General features: G+C 36.1%; 1 protein-coding gene across 1 annotated transcript in view; it reads right to left on the bottom strand.

The window, feature by feature from the left end:
* Nucleotides 1–21,953, bottom strand: part of CAMSAP2 (calmodulin regulated spectrin associated protein family member 2) — an 82,100-nt gene that overhangs the window by 24,908 nt on the left and 35,239 nt on the right. Inside the window, exons 3-7 of the mRNA XM_029285717.1 lie at nucleotides 21,694–21,855; nucleotides 18,166–18,249; nucleotides 14,536–14,568; nucleotides 11,388–11,529; nucleotides 9,442–9,581 (exon numbers count right to left, since the gene is read on the bottom strand). Coding sequence (XP_029141550.1) covers nucleotides 9,442–9,581; nucleotides 11,388–11,529; nucleotides 14,536–14,568; nucleotides 18,166–18,249; nucleotides 21,694–21,855 — 561 coding nt within the window. The remainder of the gene's footprint in view (nucleotides 1–9,441; nucleotides 9,582–11,387; nucleotides 11,530–14,535; nucleotides 14,569–18,165; nucleotides 18,250–21,693; nucleotides 21,856–21,953) is intronic.

Raw genomic sequence — 21,953 nt, 5'->3', positions numbered from 1 at the left:
GCGGCAACCAGAAGTGTCATTGCTAAGCAGTATGTTTACATGACATTGCACCTTTACGATTGTGACACCGACAGAAATCTCAGTCCCAATCGCCATTGTTAACCAAAAACTACCTACACACTCACAAGTTCACACAAAATTCCTGTGAATCTGTATATTCTTCTTAACAGATCCTGGACATTTTGCCTCATTCTTTTATTGCATGTTAAGTCCTGTTGCTGGGACACGTCAATGGTCTTTCCGAGGAGACCCATTTGAGTAAGCTTATCTAGATCCATTATTAGCTAGCAAAACTAACAGTGTCAGTACTGAAATAGTAACCAAACCAAATTTCATTCAAGAACAATTACTAAAAATCAAAATGAAAGAGGAGAGAGATCACTCCCCAATTTATATATTCCATATATTCATATTTTTCAAACCACATGAAACTATAATTAAGTTTCCCCAAAGCCTTAGAGATAATTCTCCTTCCACTTATGGCACTAGAGTAATATGTTCGCTGTAGGTGCTAGATATCATGATGATGATTTTTTAATAATTAGTTTTGCTTTCCTGAATTTGCACACATCAGCACAGGATTTTTTTTAAAAAAAACCCATGTACAGACTCATATAACTGACAGAGTCATAACACCTATCCTACTATTCCCTTTCAAGATAAGGATGTCTATCAAAACAAAAGGAAATAAGAAATAGTAAAACTAAAAAGTTAAAGTCACGAATAAGGAAGAAAAATGGGATCTTGCTAAACCATTCACGGAACCTTTCCATAGCTTTTTGTTCTTCTAAGCCAGTGGTTCTCAACCTGTGGGTCGGGACCCCATTTGGAGTCGATTGACCATTTCATGGGGGTCGCCAAGCAAGGCTGTCCGCCATTTTTTTTGTCCGCCATTTTTTCCCCTTTTCCAGCGGGTGCCTTACCTCCCTTGGGCTGGGCCAGCTGGTGGTCGGCCTGCTCCGTCTCTGCCGCTTGCCAGCTACGCCTCGGCCGGCGCAGGGGGCAGAACCACACATGCGCGGCGCTCCCGGGCAGGGAAAGTCCTCGACTTACGACCGGTTGGGTAGTCCTCGACTTACGACCGGTTGGGGTCGCGGCATTAAAAAGGTTGAGAACCACTGTTCTAAGCCGTCTCTGCTTTATCGTAGCCACGTACTGCTTCACGCACTGCCTTTTGTTTTTAAAATCTCTTTCTTTATGAAGACCTCATTGACTCAAACTATAGTTTTTTTGGTCTTCCCCTTTCTCATTCATTCCTCATACATTTGTTTTGAAAATAAATCGTTCTTCATTTTCAATGCACTTTTATCGTAGTGCTTACTGAATTTTATCATCAATACACACTCATAATACCTTTCTTCCAAATGTCAGGCATGCCCAGATGCAGCCTTCACACAAACATTAAACAAATTACACAACCATTAGATAAGCAAGCCTCATCTATATAACATTTTTCTAGGGGCACATGGATTCCCTATAATTGTCAACATTTTCACAGTGCATCACTCTTCTTTTTTACATTAACATTATCAGAAGTTCCTTGTTTAGCTCTCTTCACCCATTTCCAAAACATTTTATTTCCATCAAAATAATTCTGCATTTTTAATGCTTGTTCTAATTGTAAAATGGTCCCTTGTTCTTTGACTATATTCTCTGAAATTACAGTATTGTTCTCTCTATACCTTATGTAATATTTTTCTTTCTTCCTAACATTTTCAATAATTATTCTCTTATATGCATTTACTGTCTCATTCTTTTCATTCTTCTTAGTGTAATTCCCATATTTCTCAAGCACTTTATAACATTGACTTTGTTCTAGCAATTTCCACATAGTTTTTCCTAACATTCTATACATCTTATTTGGAGAGTAATCTATCTTTGAATACTTTTTCATACAGAACTAGTCACTTGTCGGAAATGGTATAGGTTCTCCTGCTTGAGCAGGGGGCTGGACTAGAAGATCTCCAAGGTCCCTTCCAGCTCTATTCTATTCTATTCTTTTTCTACAATCAATATACTTTTATCTTCATTTCTTTAATTGCTTTTCTTTCCTTCTGTGACCATTTTCCCTAGGATTCATTCCTGACATAAATAATAGGTTATACTACATTTATCAACCCTGTTGCTTTTCATCAATATGCTGGTCAGGGTGTAAGGCAAGAAAAAAAGAGGTCAATAGCAAATGAGGTATTTAGATGCAATAATGGAAACTACGGGAATTCTGCAAGAATTCTGCAAGGTAATGAGAAATAGGGTACTTTGGAGCATTTATCTAAATATACTCCAGTTTGTCTTCAGATGTATAAATCTTTTGCATTTTAACTAAACATAGTATCATCTTTGCACTCTTCTCATTCTTCATATACAATTAAATAAATCATATATTAAAGTTTATATTAATTTGATGCCTTGTATATTAAAGTATAAAAGTTGAAACTAATAGACCTTTTTCTTAAGAGATGCTTACCAAAGAGTTACCATTCTCATTCCTTTTTGGGTGTCTGATAATGTAATTGCTTTTTCTATACTCTCATCCTATTTCCCCTTATCCGTTCATGTTCTCTTATAAAATATTTCTTCTATGGACTGCTACATAGAAAAAGTCATCTCTGATAGTGGAATGCAACATACAATTACCATCAACAACCTAGATGACTCTGGTTCTTACTGTCAGACATATAACTTAGCTCTTCCATTCATAACTAATTTTATGTTTTCATTTCCACACAACTATCCATCATCTCCACTCGACAAGATCAGACTATCTTTATTCAGATATATTGTATTTCTTTCTCTTTCTCTTAGTTTCACAGACCCACACCATATCTATTTTCTTTCATTTCATTCATTATTTCATTATACTTTATTCCTACATTTCCAGCTGCAATCTTCTACTCCTACATTTCCAGCTGCAAGAGGGCAGGACAAGAAACAATGGTTGGAAACTGATCAAAGAGAGAAGCAACCTGGAATTAAGGAGAAACTTCCTAACAGTGAGGACAATTAACCAGTGAAACAGCTTGCCCCCAGAAATTGTGGACACTCCATCGCTGGAGGTTTTTAAGAAGAGACGAGACAGTGACTTGTCTGAAATGGTATAGGTTCTCCGGCCTGAGCAGGGGGCTGGACTAGAAGACCTCCAAGGTTCTGTTGTTCTATTCTATTCTATTCTATTCTATTCTATTCTATTCTATTCTATTCTATTCTATTCTATTCTATTCTATTCTGTTCTGTTCTGTTCTGTTCTGTTCTGTTCTTTCATGGTTGTCACCATATGGCTTCACACTCCCCGCTTACACCACAGTTTTGGTTACATGTGTCTTTGTAGTAACATGTGTAAGGGAGGTATAGACTAGGTTACCAGTCTTAGTTGTACTTGTGTCACATACAGCATTCCATCATAATGGATGGACAATCCTGGCAAGTTTTGGCATATTTTAGTTAGTCTGTTATATACACAAATAAAGCCAGGTTTTATCCAATCATACTCAAGGTATCTATGCAGGCTAGGCTCTCTAATTAAGAGATTACCTTCCAAGCACATATTTTTGCCTGCATCCCAGCAACTTGGGAATACATCCATGTCTTAACATACATCCAGAATGCCTATGATAACCTGACAATTACATATATTGTTCAGCACTGAAAAAAATCATTGGCTTACCTCTGATAATTCTATATAGGACTTAATAGGCTAAATCTAAATGAGGCCTTTGCTCAGACTTATTTATTCATGTCTGTCTTTCTGACCTAACAGAATACTACATAGGACTTTCAGATTTACCACTGTCTATGTCCATATAGTGTTAAGCTTTAATGTGGTAATGGGTTTGCTGAAGAAACCACAATGGCCTGATTTGCACATAATGACAAGCTGCAATGAGTGCATTCATTCATCATAATGTCAAAAAGAAACCATATTATGGTTTACTGTAATTGTGAACCCAGTCTGTGTTTTCTATTTCATCCAATTTAAGGGGGAAAATCCAGTTTCCTGTATCTTAAACCAACTTCAAATTGAAGCTTAGGAGCCCAGCATATTCCAAAACTGATAATGATGATTTCCAATTCAAGTAAAAGAAAACTATGATTAGGGACTTTCTGATTTAGTAATAGCTTTTATCAAGGGAGAAATGAAGAGGAAAAAGTGGTTAAGCAGCAACATGATCATTCAAATGCAGTGAGTGTCTCCCTTAGCTGAAAACAAGCATCCAGTTGCCATAGTTATCAACCTTCAAATAGCATTGGAAGAGGGAAAAAATGTACTGCCTTTATATTCAGCACAATATAGAAAGTGAATGGAAACATTCTGAAATTTTACCATTCAAGGGAAAAAAGGATCATTACAGGTTTTTTTCTTTGCTAAAAATGCATTATGTTGAACTTGTGTTTCATATAAAATAGGCAGAGACTTACTCAAGATGTTTGCATAAACCTAATAGAATCTTTAATTTGTTTATAGATATATCAGATTTAAAAGCAGCTTGTGATGTAAGGATTAGGGTGGGAAAGCTGCTTCAGAAATCCTATCCATATTGTTTACTAATAAGACCACTTATTTATAGCTAAAAATCATATTTCAAAATCATATTTTAAAAAAATAGCATTTTTAACCAAGCTTCTAGATTTCCTTTTTAAACATATTCTAACTTTAGTTATTGCTGTTACTTTTGAAAGTCTGTTGCTTCACCAAAAATGATATCATTGGCACTGAAAAAAATAACAATTCCTTTATTCCATTACAATACTGAGATACTGAGGTGATTTACTTCAAAAGAAAGAAAGAAAGGAGAGCAAGAGTAAAGAAACATAAAAAATAACATACTACTTAAAATATATATCCCTCCTAAGCTAATATATATTTATTTCCTAAATTTCTTATTCTTTTTAACCATAATTAAAAATATGTTTAATCTTTAGTCATTCCATTTAATACATTTAGTCATCTAGTCCTTTAACTCTTATTCAAAACATTTTTATCCATTATAATTTTCTTAAATTCAATCACATTTAAGTATCTAAAACATTTCCTTTATCTAAGTCATTTCAACTTTTTTATATTACTCATATCAAGAAAGGGAACAAAAAAGGGAAAAAAGCATACTATATTATTTAGGGAATTCATCTCTCTTAGAATGACATATATATTTCAAAACTTTTCTATTTCTTTAACCATATTCAAACAAATGTTTCTTTTTTAAATATTCTCTCTGGTAAGTCTCATCATCTATTTTCTTGGTTTCCACTTTAGTCTTTTTCCTTTGCCCAGTATCTTTCTTAATCGATGTATTTTGTTGACTCAAAAGGTTTTTCTGTATGTTCGTAAATGTTACTGTAGATATAAAAAGTAAATCAGGTGAAGTGTCTTTGTATGGGACTTCTGCCTTTCCACGTTTGTTGAAAATCTTTTTCTTTTTCTTTCTCTCCATTTCTCTTATCATTTTCTTTCTCTCCTATGGTTCCTGACATCTCTACAGTCCATTTTATCCAATCTGTTTTCTTGTCCTCAGATTTATTTTGTAGTCTTAAGGGATAAGTTGTTTTTTCTAATTCTTGTGAATTTTTCCCCACTAGGATTAAATCATGTTTCCTTGTTTTGTTAAATTCCATTTTTAAGTCTCTATTCTCAATTCTATATCCATTTATCTGTTTTATCTGCTCCTTCTCGTTGTTTTCTGGAAATTTTTTTGTTGTAGAGTTAACTTAGAAATAGATTGATTTATATTTTCAAAGTTATTTTGGATTTCTTTGTGGTTTAAAGTCATTGTTGAATTAATTGCAGTATACTATATATCGTCTCTTGTGAAATATTTATGATTTCTTGATATGTTCTTTCTACATGTCTCTGATCCATGATGGCCAAGAATTTGAGTTTTTCTCTTCCTTTCTTTTCTCTGCAAATAGCGTTAGAGTCCCAATTAAATAGATATTTGTAATCCAAATAGTTCAAAAAATATTTTTTTTCTGAAATTTATAATTCTCTCTTTGTCTACAGCCCAGATTATTGTCTTTTTTTATCACAGCTGTTCTTTGTTGTTAAAACTTTGAAGGTCACAAACACAGATTAGCTTTTCCCAGGTTTTGCCAAGTCTTATATTAAAGTCATAGCTGTCATAGTCTTCATCCATCACTAGGTATCAGCAACTATTTGTTTTTCACTTCCATATATTTTGATCATCCATAAAAAGATTAATTCGCCGCTTCCATTAGTATAAGGGTGGGGTGGAAATTCCCCTCCTTCCCTTTCGGAGGTATTTTGCTTCTTGGGGATCTTTTCCAGGAAATCAAATGTAGAATAGAAAAGAGAAGATCGAATTCCTCACCGTTTCAAACACCCTGATCACAGTTGTGCTGGTTAGTGCTTTTGGACTTTGGTTGCTAGTAGCTTGGGCTGGTCGATGCAATATGGCCAGCCTTTCTCCTGTCGGGTTAGAAGGCTTTCCCCAAGTTGAACGGAATGGCCGCCGCCGTTCCAAAATTGCTGGAGCACCCTTCTTTCTTTGTCGCCTCTCTGGGGCAACTCAGACCCAGGCAAGGCGAAATTAGCCACCAGGGTGTGGAGGATCCGCAAGCCCACGACCAGTCGCTACCGCGCAAAACCAGATTTTAAATAGGGTTCTTTCAACATTAATATTTTAGAGAAAGCTGATGCATAGATGAATTCAGGTTATTATGCAGGGCATGTGTCACAAAGAAAAGGTTGAAAAATTATCCAGTTGCTTCCTCCCTTTGCAAGTAATTGACCCTCAATAAATGAGCATGACCTACTTTATAGTGTATAATAGAAAGCCAAAAAGACTAGGAAGCTTTATTGTGTCTAATTAATTACCATGTGATTTATTTAGGAATGAAGTTTTCAAGTGAGGAAGCAGAAAAACTGAAATTTATTTATAGGGAAGCTTCCCAAGTATTCTTAATAAATGTCTTGTTTGGTTTATCAGAAACTGTATTGAAAAAACATAATTTTTAAAGAATATAGCCTAACAGTTCTTAATTCAAAAAGTACTCAAAGATTATATTTATCTTCCAAACCTTTTAATTAGATTTTTTTTTTAAAATTCCTCTGTGGGAATTTAAACTTCTTTCCACAACCTTGATATTTTGGTTGATCCTACTAAAGATGGCAAAAATCTAGCTTCATTCAAGGAAACAAGGCTTTTTCACAATGTTTTACACCACAAATTTGTAGCGTAGCTACCAGGTTTGGACTGAATAATTCAGATGGCCAATCGGTTATCAGAGTTTTCTAAATTTCTCTGCAGCTAGTAACTGTCTGATAGCCCTATCCCCCTAAGGCAGGGGTAGGCAACCTTGGCTCTTTTATGACTCATGGAGTCATGGCTGGCTCAGGAATTCTGGGAGTTGAAGTCCACGAGTCATAAAAGAGTCAAGGTTGCCTACCCCTGCCCTAAGGAATCAAGGGGTTCAAAGATACTGTATATTTAAATAAGCAATTGATTTTTGGTTGCCATAAGGAAAGAAAGGTAAAATCATGTAGGAGCACATTATAACTGATATCAAAGGACAGAAACTATCCACTACATCAAACTGCAAAAGGAGACTCAGGTGCTCTGCAGATATGTTGTAATTCATATAACAAGTAGCACATTCCTTAGTGGAAAAGCAATGTAAAACGACAAGCTGAGAATAGCTACGGCAGATTGCAGCTGCAGTGAGGATCAAAACTGTACTGACGCAGCAGGATGCAGGGGAGGCTTATTCACGTTTTAAAAGCAGGTTATGACCTTATATTTAGGTCTTCTGAAGTGCATGCATCTCGCATTCGGTTCAACTGAATTCAGTTTCTTTTGAGCATTAAAATGAGCGACCCATGATCCCAAAGTAAAAGGTTTTCAGGAGTTAGGCATTCTACTGGCCTTCACTAACAAGCCAGACTTATTCAAAAATAGCCATTTTAGAATATTAGAATAAGTGATCTCCCTGGGATCACTTAAACTGAAATGCCGGGAGTATAAGATTCCATGGCACAATGCTAGTTGTGTTTCCTTGTCAAAATTCTGGGAGGAAAATCTGGTAACCCTTTCTGTAATGTTTTATTTATTTATTACATTTATATCCTGCTTTTTCTCTAGCAGCTCAAGACATTTTACAGATAGATTTTTCTGTATTTCATCCCCACAAAAACAAATCTTTGGGAGGTTGGTTTAATCAGTCAGAAAGTTTCTGTGACTGAGGGTAAACGTGAACTTAACTATCTCTATCTTGTTCCTTGTCTAATCTCTTAACTACTACACTACACTAGCTTACTACTTATTTACATATGGGGAATACGTTTCTGAAAATGCTGAGACACATTGCAATTGAGTTTTCTCTTAATGAGTAATCCAAGGTCTATGCACTTTTATAATTCAGGATCAGAGCAGAAAACAAGTTAATTTATCAAGTTGTATTAATCAGGATTCAGTCATATTTGTGTCCTAACATTAATCTGAGAGAAAATCAAGTTCATTTATCAAGATATATTATGCAGGATTTAGCTATAGTTTGACATTTTATCTACATGTATCCCTTACTTCGTTTAGCCTGAATTAAAGTGGTTTTCGTAACATATTGCATTATTTCTAATTTTGCAGTTTAAATGTCTCATACACATTCACTGTAGTAAGCCAACATGATAATGCTCATTAGTTTAAATGTGCAAGGCTAAGGAAATATTAACAATGGTAAAATTTCAACCAGGCCAGAAAAGCTCTTTACTTTTTAAGGTCTTTAATTTGAAAACCTCACAAAACAATTGCCAGGGATCCCAACCTCAAGCTCAGATTAAACAGATAGACAATTCTTTATTCAGAAGGAAAAAAACCCCAAACTCTGTGTATAGTTAAAGAGATTAAGCATCTTTTTGGAATGGAAATCTAAAGGTTATTACAAATAGACAAATCATTCCAGAAGTGTTTGTTATTTCCAGTCACCTTAATACAGTATAATTATAACATTGTTTTCAATTAGAAAACTCCTTTTTTTGGATTCATGAAAAAGAAAACTTATTCAAAAAAGAGGTTGGATGCACATTGGTAGTTCCAGTCATGGTTTCTGAGTAACGTTTCCTCTTTCCCCCTTTGAAAAGAAAGTGGGCAAACTGACAGTTTTGAAGACTTAGCCTAATTCCAGATTACATGTTTAAATTGTGATAGCAAACAAGAAGTTTTGATAAACAGAATTAATTCCCTTCAGTTAAACACTGAGAAAATTTGTTCCATATTCACAAATATTGAAAGATAATTGATGCAACGCAGAAGAAAGCAGAGTTGGTATGGGAGTGAAAATTTATGCAATTAATAAATCACCATTGGAAAATAAAATATAGGTTATATGGTTTAATTTTTGAAATAGCAAGAGAAGGCAGTAATAGGACCCTGCGTACAATTATCCCATCCTGGGGGGAATAAAACAACTACAGCCATCTCGTTTTTGTATTACCTTTACTGAAGAAGCAGCATACAACATATCTTCCAGTGCAAAATGGCAACATTGGTTTAAGTATTCCTGACAAAATTCCTGGATCAGTTGCAGATTGTACAAACTGTCAGCCAGTGACATGGTTTCCTTCAAACAGATATCTATATGATGGGGAGAAAAAAAACGATGTGGTTCCACAATTCCCAGTACTGAGAAACCAGAATTCATTTCCAAGATACTATATAGGATGTTACCTGATTTGCAAGAAAACAACCAAGCACAGAGAGCACCAAGGAATCCCCATATAGGGTTTTATTCACAGCAGTGCCAATTCAGTTAGGTAAACTTCTTTAAACTGGTGATTTTGTAAACAATGAAACTATTAGACACGGAAAATAAAACAATGGACCAGTATTTTGTAGAATTATACTTTTGTTTTTGGCTGCCTTCAAGTCAGCTTTTGACTCCTGGTGACTGCCTGGATGAGTTTTCTTGGCAAAGTTTTCAAAATGGTTGGTCCCCTGCTTCTTCTTAGGGCTGAGAGAAAGAGACTGGTTCAAGGCCACCAAACTGACTATGTGCTTAAGGCTCTTTTATGACTTATGGACTTCAACTCCCAGAATTCTTGAGTCAGCATAGCTGACTCAGGAATTCTGGGAGTTGAAGTCCATGAGTCATAAAAGAGCCGAGGTTGCCTACCCCTGGCCTAAGGACTGAACTAAAACTCAGTCTCCTAGTTTCTATCCTGTGTCTTAATCACTGCAACAAACTGGCTCATTACACATTAATCAATATAAATACTTTGGAATGATGGCACCTAATACTAAAACATACTTCACCAATCAAGATGTAACCCCCCCACATGTGCTTCTGCGTTCGCTTTCACTTCCTGTAAATAAATAGTTAAAAACCTGAAAAGGGATACTTTTGTATAGTGTGACCAACCATTAGGGTTAAGTGAGTGGATCTAAAAAGGGATTCTAAACTAATAGCAAAATCTGGTTTGAAGTCAATTTCTCAGGACAGTTAATCATAATCCTTGATTCCTATTAAGCAGTTACCTTTTTGATTGGTTTAATTGTCTCTGTGAAAGCAAGAACAAGTGAGTGGTATGCTTGGGCTGTGCAATCATTCACATGTTAATTTCATTAAATTGTTGACTTTTGACCAGCAAAAACCCACTTAGTAGTAATTATTTACTCCTAAGCAGCCAAACTGCCTCTTTCCCATTTATCTTCTCCATGAGATAGTGAAGAGACAATCAGCTTTATTTCTATAACTGAACTTTGGGTTTGCTTGTTTTTTACTCAGAGCAGATTTTAAACTGCTATTAATATTGTCTATTTTTTTAAAAAAAATACCCTTCATTAATCATGCTTGCAGTTCATTTGTTTCTTTCGTAGTTGAAGAAAAATGTAAAGCTGTGATTCATTCAAAACAGCAATAATCACGCGTAAGGAATGGGAAAGGCGGCGGGGAGGGGAGGAGGAGGGGGGGCTATAAGCCAGAGACCCATGAAAAGTTTGTTAGCATTCTGTTAAGCAATTATTTATTGTCACACCCAAATAAAAGCCAAATGTTTATCTATCTGGTAATTTTAAATGTTAGTTTATTAAACATGCTGCCACAATAAAAATGACTCACAGAAAAAAAATAAGTTAAATTTGTATTTTACTTAAATTAAACTTTCAGTTGAACCACACTGATTTGGTGAGGACAAATTCCCAATTGGTGAGGATATTCCCAATTTCATAAAACCAGAGAGTTCGTAAAGCTGGGAACTTGAACTCAGCCAAACAAGGATAGTACAAATAGTCTGGTTTGCATTAAACCATAATTCTGTTTAATGCCTGAGCCAATGAACCCTGGCTCAATGAACAAATTGGAAAAATAAGCCAAGATTCAGTTAAAATAAAAGGCTAGTCTAATGCCTGATGAACAGGCTTATCGTAATCAAGCAGACTTACCCTCTAATCTAACAATCTCTGGGCAGTAAAAATGGATCAGAGCAGCCAAAGCACATCCATCTCTGCCATCTTTCAGCAAATTTTCCACCAAGGGAACACAAGGCAGCTGCTTAAGTAAAGTCTGTTCCTTCCGGTATCGGGCCTGTCATATAAAAACAAGAAAACCATCCAGAAACATTGGTACAAAGAGTGATGTGATGGAAACTCTTCAGCTAAATATCTACTAACAAACAAACAAATCCAGATTTTTCAAACCAGATCTCATTTTCTTAATTTATGTAGATTTAAACAGTTCCATTCAGAGGCGTGCAGTCTTTCATCAAGTTTCTCCAACATCCACACAATATTTCTAGATCATCAATATTTATACTTAAGGAATTAAGAGATCAGAGCAACAAAAATGAATGATGGCACACAAAACAGAACAGATTATGGTTAGACCCACACACCATGGATTACAAACCATAGCGCTTGCTTCATGCTTTGAACAAAGCCATAAATAAAGCACATTATGGATGAATATAAATGCATGAATCTAATTTCCTTATCTGAGTTCAAGTTCAGCCACACTTTCTAGAACACAAAAGGTCGTTTTTTGTAATAAACTGAATTAGTACCCTGAATGGCCCTATTACAAACTTGATAAAGCTTTGGTGTGTGAAGATTGGAGGAAAATATCTTAATTATGATATTCCAATATTCGTATTTTCTGTCCAGTGAGTTGAAAAGTATAGTGTAGCTTTAGCTCCTTTTCATGTATTTTGCAGCTGATTAATTTCAATCTGAACTAAATAAACTAGTTCCAAGTAATAGCTTATAGATTTAGTTGGTATCAAGGAGCCGCAATTAACCTCACAAATAGGATTTATGCAATACATTAAACCATAATGTGATTTAGCTTTGTCCTAGCATTAACTGTGAGTGCAGCTACTGGGTAAGTCACTGCCTATGGGTTAACATTATGTATTAACTAGTCTACCAGTCAATCAGTCACTCTCAACATAACATGCCACAATTTGTTTCTCTTCTGAAACAACATTAACTGCATTTGTTAAGGCACTTGAAAGAGTCGTAACTAAGAAATGTAAGCCAGGGTTTTTCCTGGCTATACTGTGGTCTATGTTCCCAGTTGAGTCTGTTGTTGACAGCTTTCCACTATTCTTTGGAAGTATGACAATTTGTGCATTTGGGCAAATTTGAGTTTGATAAATCAGGCTCTCTTTGGATTCTGAAAGTTAATACATCAGACATCGTCTCAAACTCACCAGCTGTGTTTTTAATTGTTTCATATTAGGTGTCTTTACTGCTTTTTAATGTATAATTTATGTATGTTTATTCTTCTTGTATTAGCAAACTCTGAGCCTTTTCATATGGGCTGAGATATTTGTAAGCTTCTAAATTCTCCTACAGAAGCCCATGTTCCTTCTTCCAAGGTGTCAGTTCTATTTTTTAAAATGCCCATCACCCTATGACTTCATTTTTTTTTTACTTCAAAGACTTCAGTTTTGTTTACTTCTGTTTACAATGGGGTGAGAAGAAATAATGAATGAATTGTGTAAGAGTCATTTCAAATTACAGAAGGGGAAAAAGAATTCATATAAGCATCGGGGATCCACTCTTGTATATTTATCACAACGACTGAGCATTAATTACATGTGATGTTCAATGTTCTGTTTCCCCCCTCTTTTTTCTAAGGAAAGGATTTGTTGTAGATATACAATATTAATTTTTACAGATATTCTCAAAGTTTGTAGTGCCGCGAAAGGATTTGTTGTAGATATACAATATTAATTTTTACAGATATTCTCAAAGTTTGTAGTGCCACGACTGCCTGAAATAACGAACGTGTGTGACCTTCCTATAAATAATGAAACTGATGGTGATAGACGCAGCCAAACACAGCAATTTTAGCACCAGCTGCCACAGGGGCAAGCTGGGTTCTGGGATCACTTCCTGGCTATGAGCAGGTGGCCCTATCTGGGCATGTTTCTCTCCTTCCTATTAGCTATGAACTACACACAGCCTCGGTTCCTTCCCTTCTGTTATCTCCAGGAAACAAAACTTTGCAGATACTACTGCTCCTCTCTGTCCACCTTCCAACACTCCTAGCTACCTGTCACCACTCTGCAAAAATATATGACTCCTTTAAAGAGGTATTTCATTCCCACTTGTTTCATATTATGTCTTCCAAATAATTTTCAAAACACTCAAAGTGCATGTGTATCTGTATTATATATACCATACATTCTTCTTTGTATATGTCTCATTGTGTATACAGGTATCCCATAAACACATCCCAAACTAACATATCAATAATAATAATAATAATAATAATAATAATAATAATAATAATAATAATAATAATAATAATAATAATAAAGTTGGAAGGGACCTTGGAGGTCATCGAGTCCAACCCCCTGCTTCTGACATGTTAGAACAATTTTTCCTCCTCCCCCCAAAAAATTCCCCACCTTAGTAAAATAAATGTGTTGAATATGTAGATTTCTGCATTTTCAAACCTAAATCACAACTATCTTAGGATTAAAGAAATAAAATGAGCTTAGATCTGCTGCCAAGTTTGTTTGGAAGTGAAAACTTTTGTTGTAGAAAATGATAATTATGTATTTAAAGTATATATAATAATGAGCAATTGTAATCATATGTGTGTGAATATATAAATCTATCTATCTATCTATCTATCTATCTATCTATCTATCTATCTATCTATCTATCTATCGATCTATCTATCGATCTGATAGATAGATAGATAGATAGATAGATAGATAGATAGATAGATAGATAGATAGATAGATAGATAGATAGAGTTAAATGTTAAAACTAAAATGAGCATTCACAATCCTGATGGATACTCATATATCATCCATGCTGTTGCAGATAATGGTTCTCAGCTGTTTGGACCTGCTCCATTATCTGCTCTCCTTTTGTAAGTCATTTACTCCTCACTCCTGAAAATTGTGAAATGGATGATGGGGCCAACACTATTCCAGAATACCTTAAATTATCTCTGCTGTCTCCTTTGGGTGGGGAGGCAGAAACGAAACACATGAATGCACTACCACGACATTGGCAAAGCAACTGATACAAGGTTAAACTACTGAATCAAAGTGAAGCGATATGACAAACTTACAGGAACCAGTTTCCAAAACCACTTGGAAGGAGACTTCAAGGAAAGCAGCAGGGAAAAAAGCAACAGGCAAAGAAGAACATGAACACGACTGTCATTGAGCAATTCCACCGTTACATTTTTCTTTAAGCCATTTTCAGATTCATGAAAAATTAATTGTACTTAATTGTCTTGAAATACACATTCATTTATTACAAATAGGATTGTTAATAGTACCCAGGTGAAAACAATGAGTTACTATTTGTCAGTTCAGCACACTGCAGCAGAAAAACTCTCATTCTGAGATAAATTGACATACACATAAACAGTACCTTTTATCTCAAAAACGTAGTAGCTATTTCTAATCTATTATTCTAATCAAATAAAACAATTTAATCTTTGAATGAGTTACACTGGGGCTTCCAAGTCGGAGTTGTAACCTTGTAACCTTTTTATTCTACATTTTTCCATGAGCAATGGAAGTACACCTTTAAGGCACTTCTGATCATAAAAAACCAATCTTCTTCAATTTTTAAGGATAAGCTCATTCACTCTTAATACGTTATAAAATGAGTAACATAAAACTTGTTATATATTGATGAGTTTTGTACTAGTATTTTGGTAACGAATAAAAGAAGAAGAAATTATATTCTGGGAAAATACAGGGAATGCAGAGCTAAATTATTAGCACAAATAATGGTTTTAAGTGCCCACCCACTGATGCTGGATGTATTCTAAATTCCCATACTAAAAGCCAATTGCAAAATTTTACTTCTTACATAGTTTTTCCTGTGTGACTTTCTTTCTTAGGAAGATTCTCTACCAAGCAATACTATTTTTACTGATTGTTGCTTAAACATTTTCTTTTCTTTCATGAATATTACTGTAATCCATTTTAAATTTACTAATATTTAATTCTGAATCATTGGAAGCTGTTTTAAGAATCTTTGTTGTCAGAGTTATTCTATATTAAAAATAATTTTATTCATAATTTTAAACATTAAAATTATTCTGAGAGTTCTTTTTCCCCAAGGGGACAAAAATTTTAAGAATGTCATCAGTTAATTTATGAACTAGGTATACATCAGATTTTATTTGGCTTATCTCCTGCTTTTCCAGTCATAAACCATTTGGTAGATGATGAAAGAAGTAAGCTTCCTTCGTAACTTTGAGGAATATATTGCTGTCAATATTTTTTTATTTTATTCAGAAAGTTAAAATACAATATAAGTTAAGTTAAAATACAAAAAAAGGATTATATTGTTGTAACAAAGCTGCTTGCTAGCAAGTGTTAACTGCCAGGAAGATATGCTCAAGGCCAACTGCGGATTTTAACCTAAAAACCCTATCTGGTTTAGCACTGAGGCAGAGGTCCTCAACCTTGGCAACTTTAAGACTTGTGGACTTCAACTCCCAGAATTCCTCAGCCAGCTAGCTGAAGAACTCTGGGAGTTGAAGTCCACAAAAGAACTCTGGGAGTTGAAGTCCACAAGTCTTAAAGTTGCCAAGGTTGAGGACCCCTGCACTAAGGTATCTTCATGAGTGCTTTTGCCAATTTGAATTAACCCATCCAGAGAGAAGGTGTTATTTATCCCATGTTACTATAAGATGAGAGAGAGTGAGCCAATAACACATTTCTTTACTATGGTCGGTAGAATGTCTCCCTTTGGATATTACAATAGTCTCTCTTATAATGAGAAAGCAGAGATGATTGGTCTATTCTGGACGGTGGTTTGGTGGTTAAGTGCCAACTGGTAGCTTTGGACTATGAATTATGGGATTGTGGTTCTATTATGAGACTCTCTTTATTGAACAATGATTAATTTATTTTATGATGCTAGAGGTTGCTATAGAAGCTTTGCCATTTTACCATTTACTGTGGATATATTAATGTTTACATTGCTTACCATGAGATGTTATTGGTTTGAACTGTTACGTTCTACCACAAACGTTTTAATAGTTTTAATTTTTTTTATAAATTTCCATGAATCTAAATGGATTTGGCACCATACAAGCTCAATAAGTAAATAATAAAATAAATAAAATGCTATTAAAATACTTCACCAGCATTACTTCACAATCCCTGATACAACTCCATACAATTATTCTTCTGTACTCTAAAAATGGGCCATAATATCTATAGTATCTATCTATCTATCTATCTATCTATCTATCTATCTATCTATCTATCTATCTATCTATCTATCTATCTATCTATCTATCTATCTATCTCATGCATCCATCCATCCATCAATAAAATTTTAAGGTTTAATATGTTACTACATCTCATTAAGCAAAAAAAACCCCCAATCATCAATATTTGCAATGTAGAGGTCATGCTTACTTGAAACTAATGTGCATTTTTGGTAGAATATTTGTCTTTAAAATGCTGCAGAAATAACAGCTCTATAGTTCTTTCTAGGCTAAGGGAGGAGGCAGAAAAACTCAACTCCTTGTGACGATTAAATCTAGAGTGTGATCCTCTAAATATAACACCAGAGAAATAAAGTGGGGGAGGGCAGGGACCTATAAACTGGAGTAATTTAATTCATGGAAGTTCCTACATCTGACTGGCTGTGAGTCATTAATTATAGTCTTCAACGAAGCAAATAATTTACTTCCATTCTTCATAATGAAAACAAACTGGGGGCTGGGGCAGAAAAGGGCCAAAACAGGAGACTAGAGTCATGAGAAGTGACAGGGCAATTATCGAGCTATGTCAACCACTTTAGCAAAACTGATGCAGAATCTAATTGTGACAGTTGCATAGCTAGGAATGGCTCAATTTAGCATGCAGAAAGGAAGGAGAAGAAGTTGAGCTTGCTTAGTCACACACCAAGAAAAATGGAATGAAATGGGAGGGGGAAAAAAATTTCTCTTGAGGCTAAGCAACCACTGGACCTCAATAACAAAGTTTACATTGGAAAATTACATCCATGACTGAGCAAAGGACTGATGCTACGCACATATGGCATATGACTAAAATAACAATCAGTAGAATAAGCCAACCAAGGTGTACTATTATCAAGAAATTATAAGTAACTACAAGATAATAGAAGTTGTTGGTATTTATAATGACCATGGATAGCTCCACATTATGATCATACCTGAATGATCATATCTTGGCTTGTTATGCCATCACACACACATACACACCTGTCTTTAACTGATCTATGTAGTTGGTTTGATTTATCTGATCAGTGAAACTATTATTATCATATTTAGAACAAGCTAGAACAGAGGTCTCCAAACTTTCGGGCACCAGGGATCGGTTCCATGGAGAAAGGTTTTTCCACAGATCGGAGAGTGCGTGGTTTCATGTGTTGTCTGCATCCCATGGATGGGGCTTTGTTTATTTGTGCGGACCAGTTGCTGGCATGCTGCGGCCCAGTACCGGTCCATGGTTTCTAGATCAGCATCTTAACCACTACACCAAACTGGCTAATGATCTCTTAAGGGTAGGCAACCTTGGTTCTTTTATGACTCGTGGACTTCAATTCCTGCTGGCTCAGGAATTCTGGGAGTTGCAGTCCACGAGTCATAAAAGAGCCAAGGTTGCCTACCCCTGTCTTAAAACATATTTTAAAAAGAGAAATCCCTCATTAGTTGCAATTATTCTGAATGTTTCTTAACTAGTGCATTTTGCACACATACCTTTTGACCTCCCGGAGTTTCTGCCCCATGTTGCTCTTTTAGCTTCTGCTCCTGTTCCATTATATCCTTTAAGTGTTCATTTGCCTAAAAGGGCAAAGAAAATTAGACTTAAGTAAACTTTGGTTTCTTGCTGAGATATAAATAAAAGTCTACTTAGTATAATTATTCTACCATGGGTAATTTTGAAACAGTTCAGCCAAGGTTTTAAAAATTGTTTGCAATACAAGTCTCTCTTATTTTCTTGGTGTTCTTCCAGTGTACAAATGAGTCTTAAAAGGCCAAATGAGTTTAATCTTCAAAGCTTTAAAGTAGTTGAGCTTAGCAATACTTAGAAGTGACACTGAAATTGCATAGACACTTTAAGACAGACTTTTCCCTACCTAGTAATTGTTAAGACTTCTACTCCTTCCATTCTTAGCTGGCATTTCCATCAGCTCTGTTATGGATTAGGGGAGATGAAGTCCAACACAACTGGGGTGCGCAAGGCTGAAGATGCTGCCTTTTTAATATTGTCTTTGCACCATAGCAGAACATGCAATATATTTGCACTGGTTTCACACACGTGGAACTTGGAACACTAATGCACTGATTCAAGAAATCAACAAATGCCTATTTAATCATTTATTTCCATTCTTGCTGTTTACATCATCTTAAGGATTTGGTAGAAAATAAATGAATAGCACATATCTCAGCAACTTGAGAACAATGGTGCATTATGATTGCCATACATATCTGCTATGTCTACTTCTATGCAGAAAGAATACAGACTTTGTGAAAATATTGCATCTGATCTGGATTTGACTAGTCATTAAGAATAAGGCTTGATCTACACACAAACTAGGCCACTTGCTCATGGTTTGCTGAGCAAACTATGATCTACCTTGCATGTAAGCAAGCCAATTGCAATTTGTCTCGCTAATTCCTTATCTGTTTTCCTTCTGCCTTTCCTTTTTAAATATCTGAATAGTATCTCAAAGTAGCACCCAAAAAGTAGCACCAAAAAAGAAAGGGCACTGCTTGACTACATTAAGCTATTAGTTATCCTATATACCAGGGGTAGGCAACCTTGGCTCTTTTATGACTTGGGAACTTCAACTCCCAGAATTACTGAGTCAGCATGGTTGGTTCAGGAATTCTGGGTATTGAAGTCCACAACTTATAAAAGAGCCAAGGTTGCTACCCCTGCAATATACCATTAGCTGTTCAAACAGAACATGAGACTGTTTTGTGTATTGAAAGACAAGACTCTTTGCCCTTTGCTACGTTGCCCTCGGAGTGTTTCATACCACTACTGGTAAACTTACAATTAAAAAAAAAAACCTTGACTTTAACCAATATGTTCCCTGACCATAGGTAACCAAATTACCTGACCACCTTGAGAAATCCCAAGACTTCCTCTTCCAAAATTAGTCTGATTTCCTTTTAGATCATATAAAGCTTTTTACCCAATTCTATAGAGTTGTTTTAAAAAACCCAAATCTATAACTCCCTGAGTTTAAACCAGGGGTCTTCAACCTTGGCCCTTTTATGACTTGTGGACTTCAACTCCCAGAATTCCTCAGCCAGTTGAAATCCACAAGTCATAAAAGGGCCAAGTTTGAAGACCCCTGGCTTAAACCTTTGCTCGATGTTAAGCACTACTAATACTGGCTAAGTACTTTAAGGACCTAATTAGCATTAAATGTGAAAACACTTAAAGTGTGAAAAAAAGTCAGTAAACCATCCTTTGCTGATTTAGAAAATATCGGTAACTACCACTGGGGAGGTCAGGCACATCACTCTACAACTGCTGGTGCACACATGCAAACACAACATTTACATCAGGCATGTATGCATAGCCATGCTGGTATCACTGCGGTTTGCTGAAGAGGCCACTGTCAGATACTTTTCATTTTTCACTCGAAGGATATAATACCAATGGTATCCTATTTAAAGCTGTATTTTCCACATTTGTTATTTAGTAAATGTCTTTAATATACACACAAGTCTCTTGTTTTTCTTTCTATTGTGACAGAATATGTAAGTGTTTAGTATCCTAGATAAAGCAGAAAGTCAGACATAACTATAAACCATATTTTTAAAAAGGATTCAGAAACTAAGTTCAAATCATAGCATCACATTAGGGCTTGTTTTAAGAAATAATGACCATGATTTGTTTTCAGGTGAAAATTCAGGAAACATAAAATTGGGCTAAATAAACCCTAGCTAAGTATTTTGTCGTTATATCCTATAGATTATCATGCTTAGCAATTTTGTTAATATCACAATGGCTGAATTAAATAATTTTGCAAATCAGGAAAATGACCAAAAATATTTGTGCAAGCTCTTTCTTTTCCCCTTTATACAGCTTTGCACTTTAGTTGAAAGCTACAGGTTAGCATTCAAATATTGCAAAGAAATATGACCAAAACTTACTGTCTAAGGGCACTGGTGGGATTCAAATATGTGTCATGCCTCCGTCTGAGCCTGACTCTGAGGACGACATGGAGTTCCCTGTTGAGGCCCAGGAGGGGGTGTCTGTGGCTTTGGAGGACTGTGGGGAGGAGCAGGCTGAAGCAGGCCAGGGCCCTTCAAGTTTGGAACAGGGAAGGCAGAGTTCAGGCGAGGAGCAAGGCCCCTCCCCACCAGATCCCAGAGCAAGGAGAGCAGAGAGGAGGAGGGAACAACGGAGGCAGGCTCACTTGCTCGGGAGGAGAGCGTTACGCCCCACTCCACAAGGCACACCTGGGGAGTAGGATTTAAGGAGACGCTGTGGGGCGGGGCATTTGCCGGGAACAAATGTGAACTCTTGTGATAGTGTGCTCTTGTACCTGGACACTTTGTATTTTGGACCAAGTCTGCTTCCTGCTGATTTCTCCTTGCTGTCTGCGGTGTGCAGTTTGCAGTTCACAGGCAAGCTGGGAGTTGAAAGGATTATACGTTTGCTTGTTATCTCTTTTACTTTAAAGAACCGTGTAAACTTCCCTGACTGTTTTATTAAACTTGTGCCAGCATATGTGGGGGCTGTTGGGTGAACGTTGCCAGTGCTTACAAAGACAATTGTTCTGACCAGCTAATTGCTTTGCCTCCGTTCGGGGCCCTGGGTCATCACAATATGTGAACAACCGGTTCTGTGTGGATGCAACTTCCGGAAGTCCGTTCTGGGCCTGGGCACAAAAAACTAGCTACCGGTTCTGCCAAACTGGTGCGAACTGGCTGAATCCCATCACTGTCTAGGGCAAGGGTGTCAAACTCGCAACGTCACGTGACGTGTCATGACGTATCGCGACTTTTTTTCCATTGCCAGCAATGGGGTGGACACAGTTTCGGCATGACGCATCTGGCCCACGGGCCGGCAGTTTGACACCCTTGGTCTAAGGGTATTTAGAAATCCAGCAAACTGCATGCATTAGTTGACATTATTTTTGTTCAGTTAGAAACTGAGAGGAGACTAATAAAAAGCAATCAGGTAACCCTCAAGTAAGTGATAAGCTGCATCCTTTATTTCCTTCCTTTAAAAACACCATGATGGTTAAATGAAAAGCTTACCTTATTTATCCAGAACATGACCGCATCTTCTATGTCATAGGGCAGGTCTGTAGCTTGGAAGAAGGAGGAATACTGCTGTACACATGCAATAACTTTTTCCACACTGATCATTTCTACAGTATATGCCATCATTAAGGTGTCAATCATAGCCAAATGAGCGCTCTGCAAAGATAATAATGTTTTCACTAGCAGGTGGAATACCAACATAGAAGAAGCCAGAAGAATTTATTTCCCAAAGGAATCTGACAAAATAAATGGTA

This window comes from Protobothrops mucrosquamatus, unplaced genomic scaffold, assembly GCF_001527695.2.
Source record: "Protobothrops mucrosquamatus isolate PMUCROS unplaced genomic scaffold, P.Mucros_1.0 scaffold_182, whole genome shotgun sequence".
Lineage (NCBI taxonomy): Eukaryota > Metazoa > Chordata > Lepidosauria > Squamata > Viperidae > Protobothrops > Protobothrops mucrosquamatus.
This window is presented reverse-complemented; position numbering and strand designations above follow the sequence as displayed.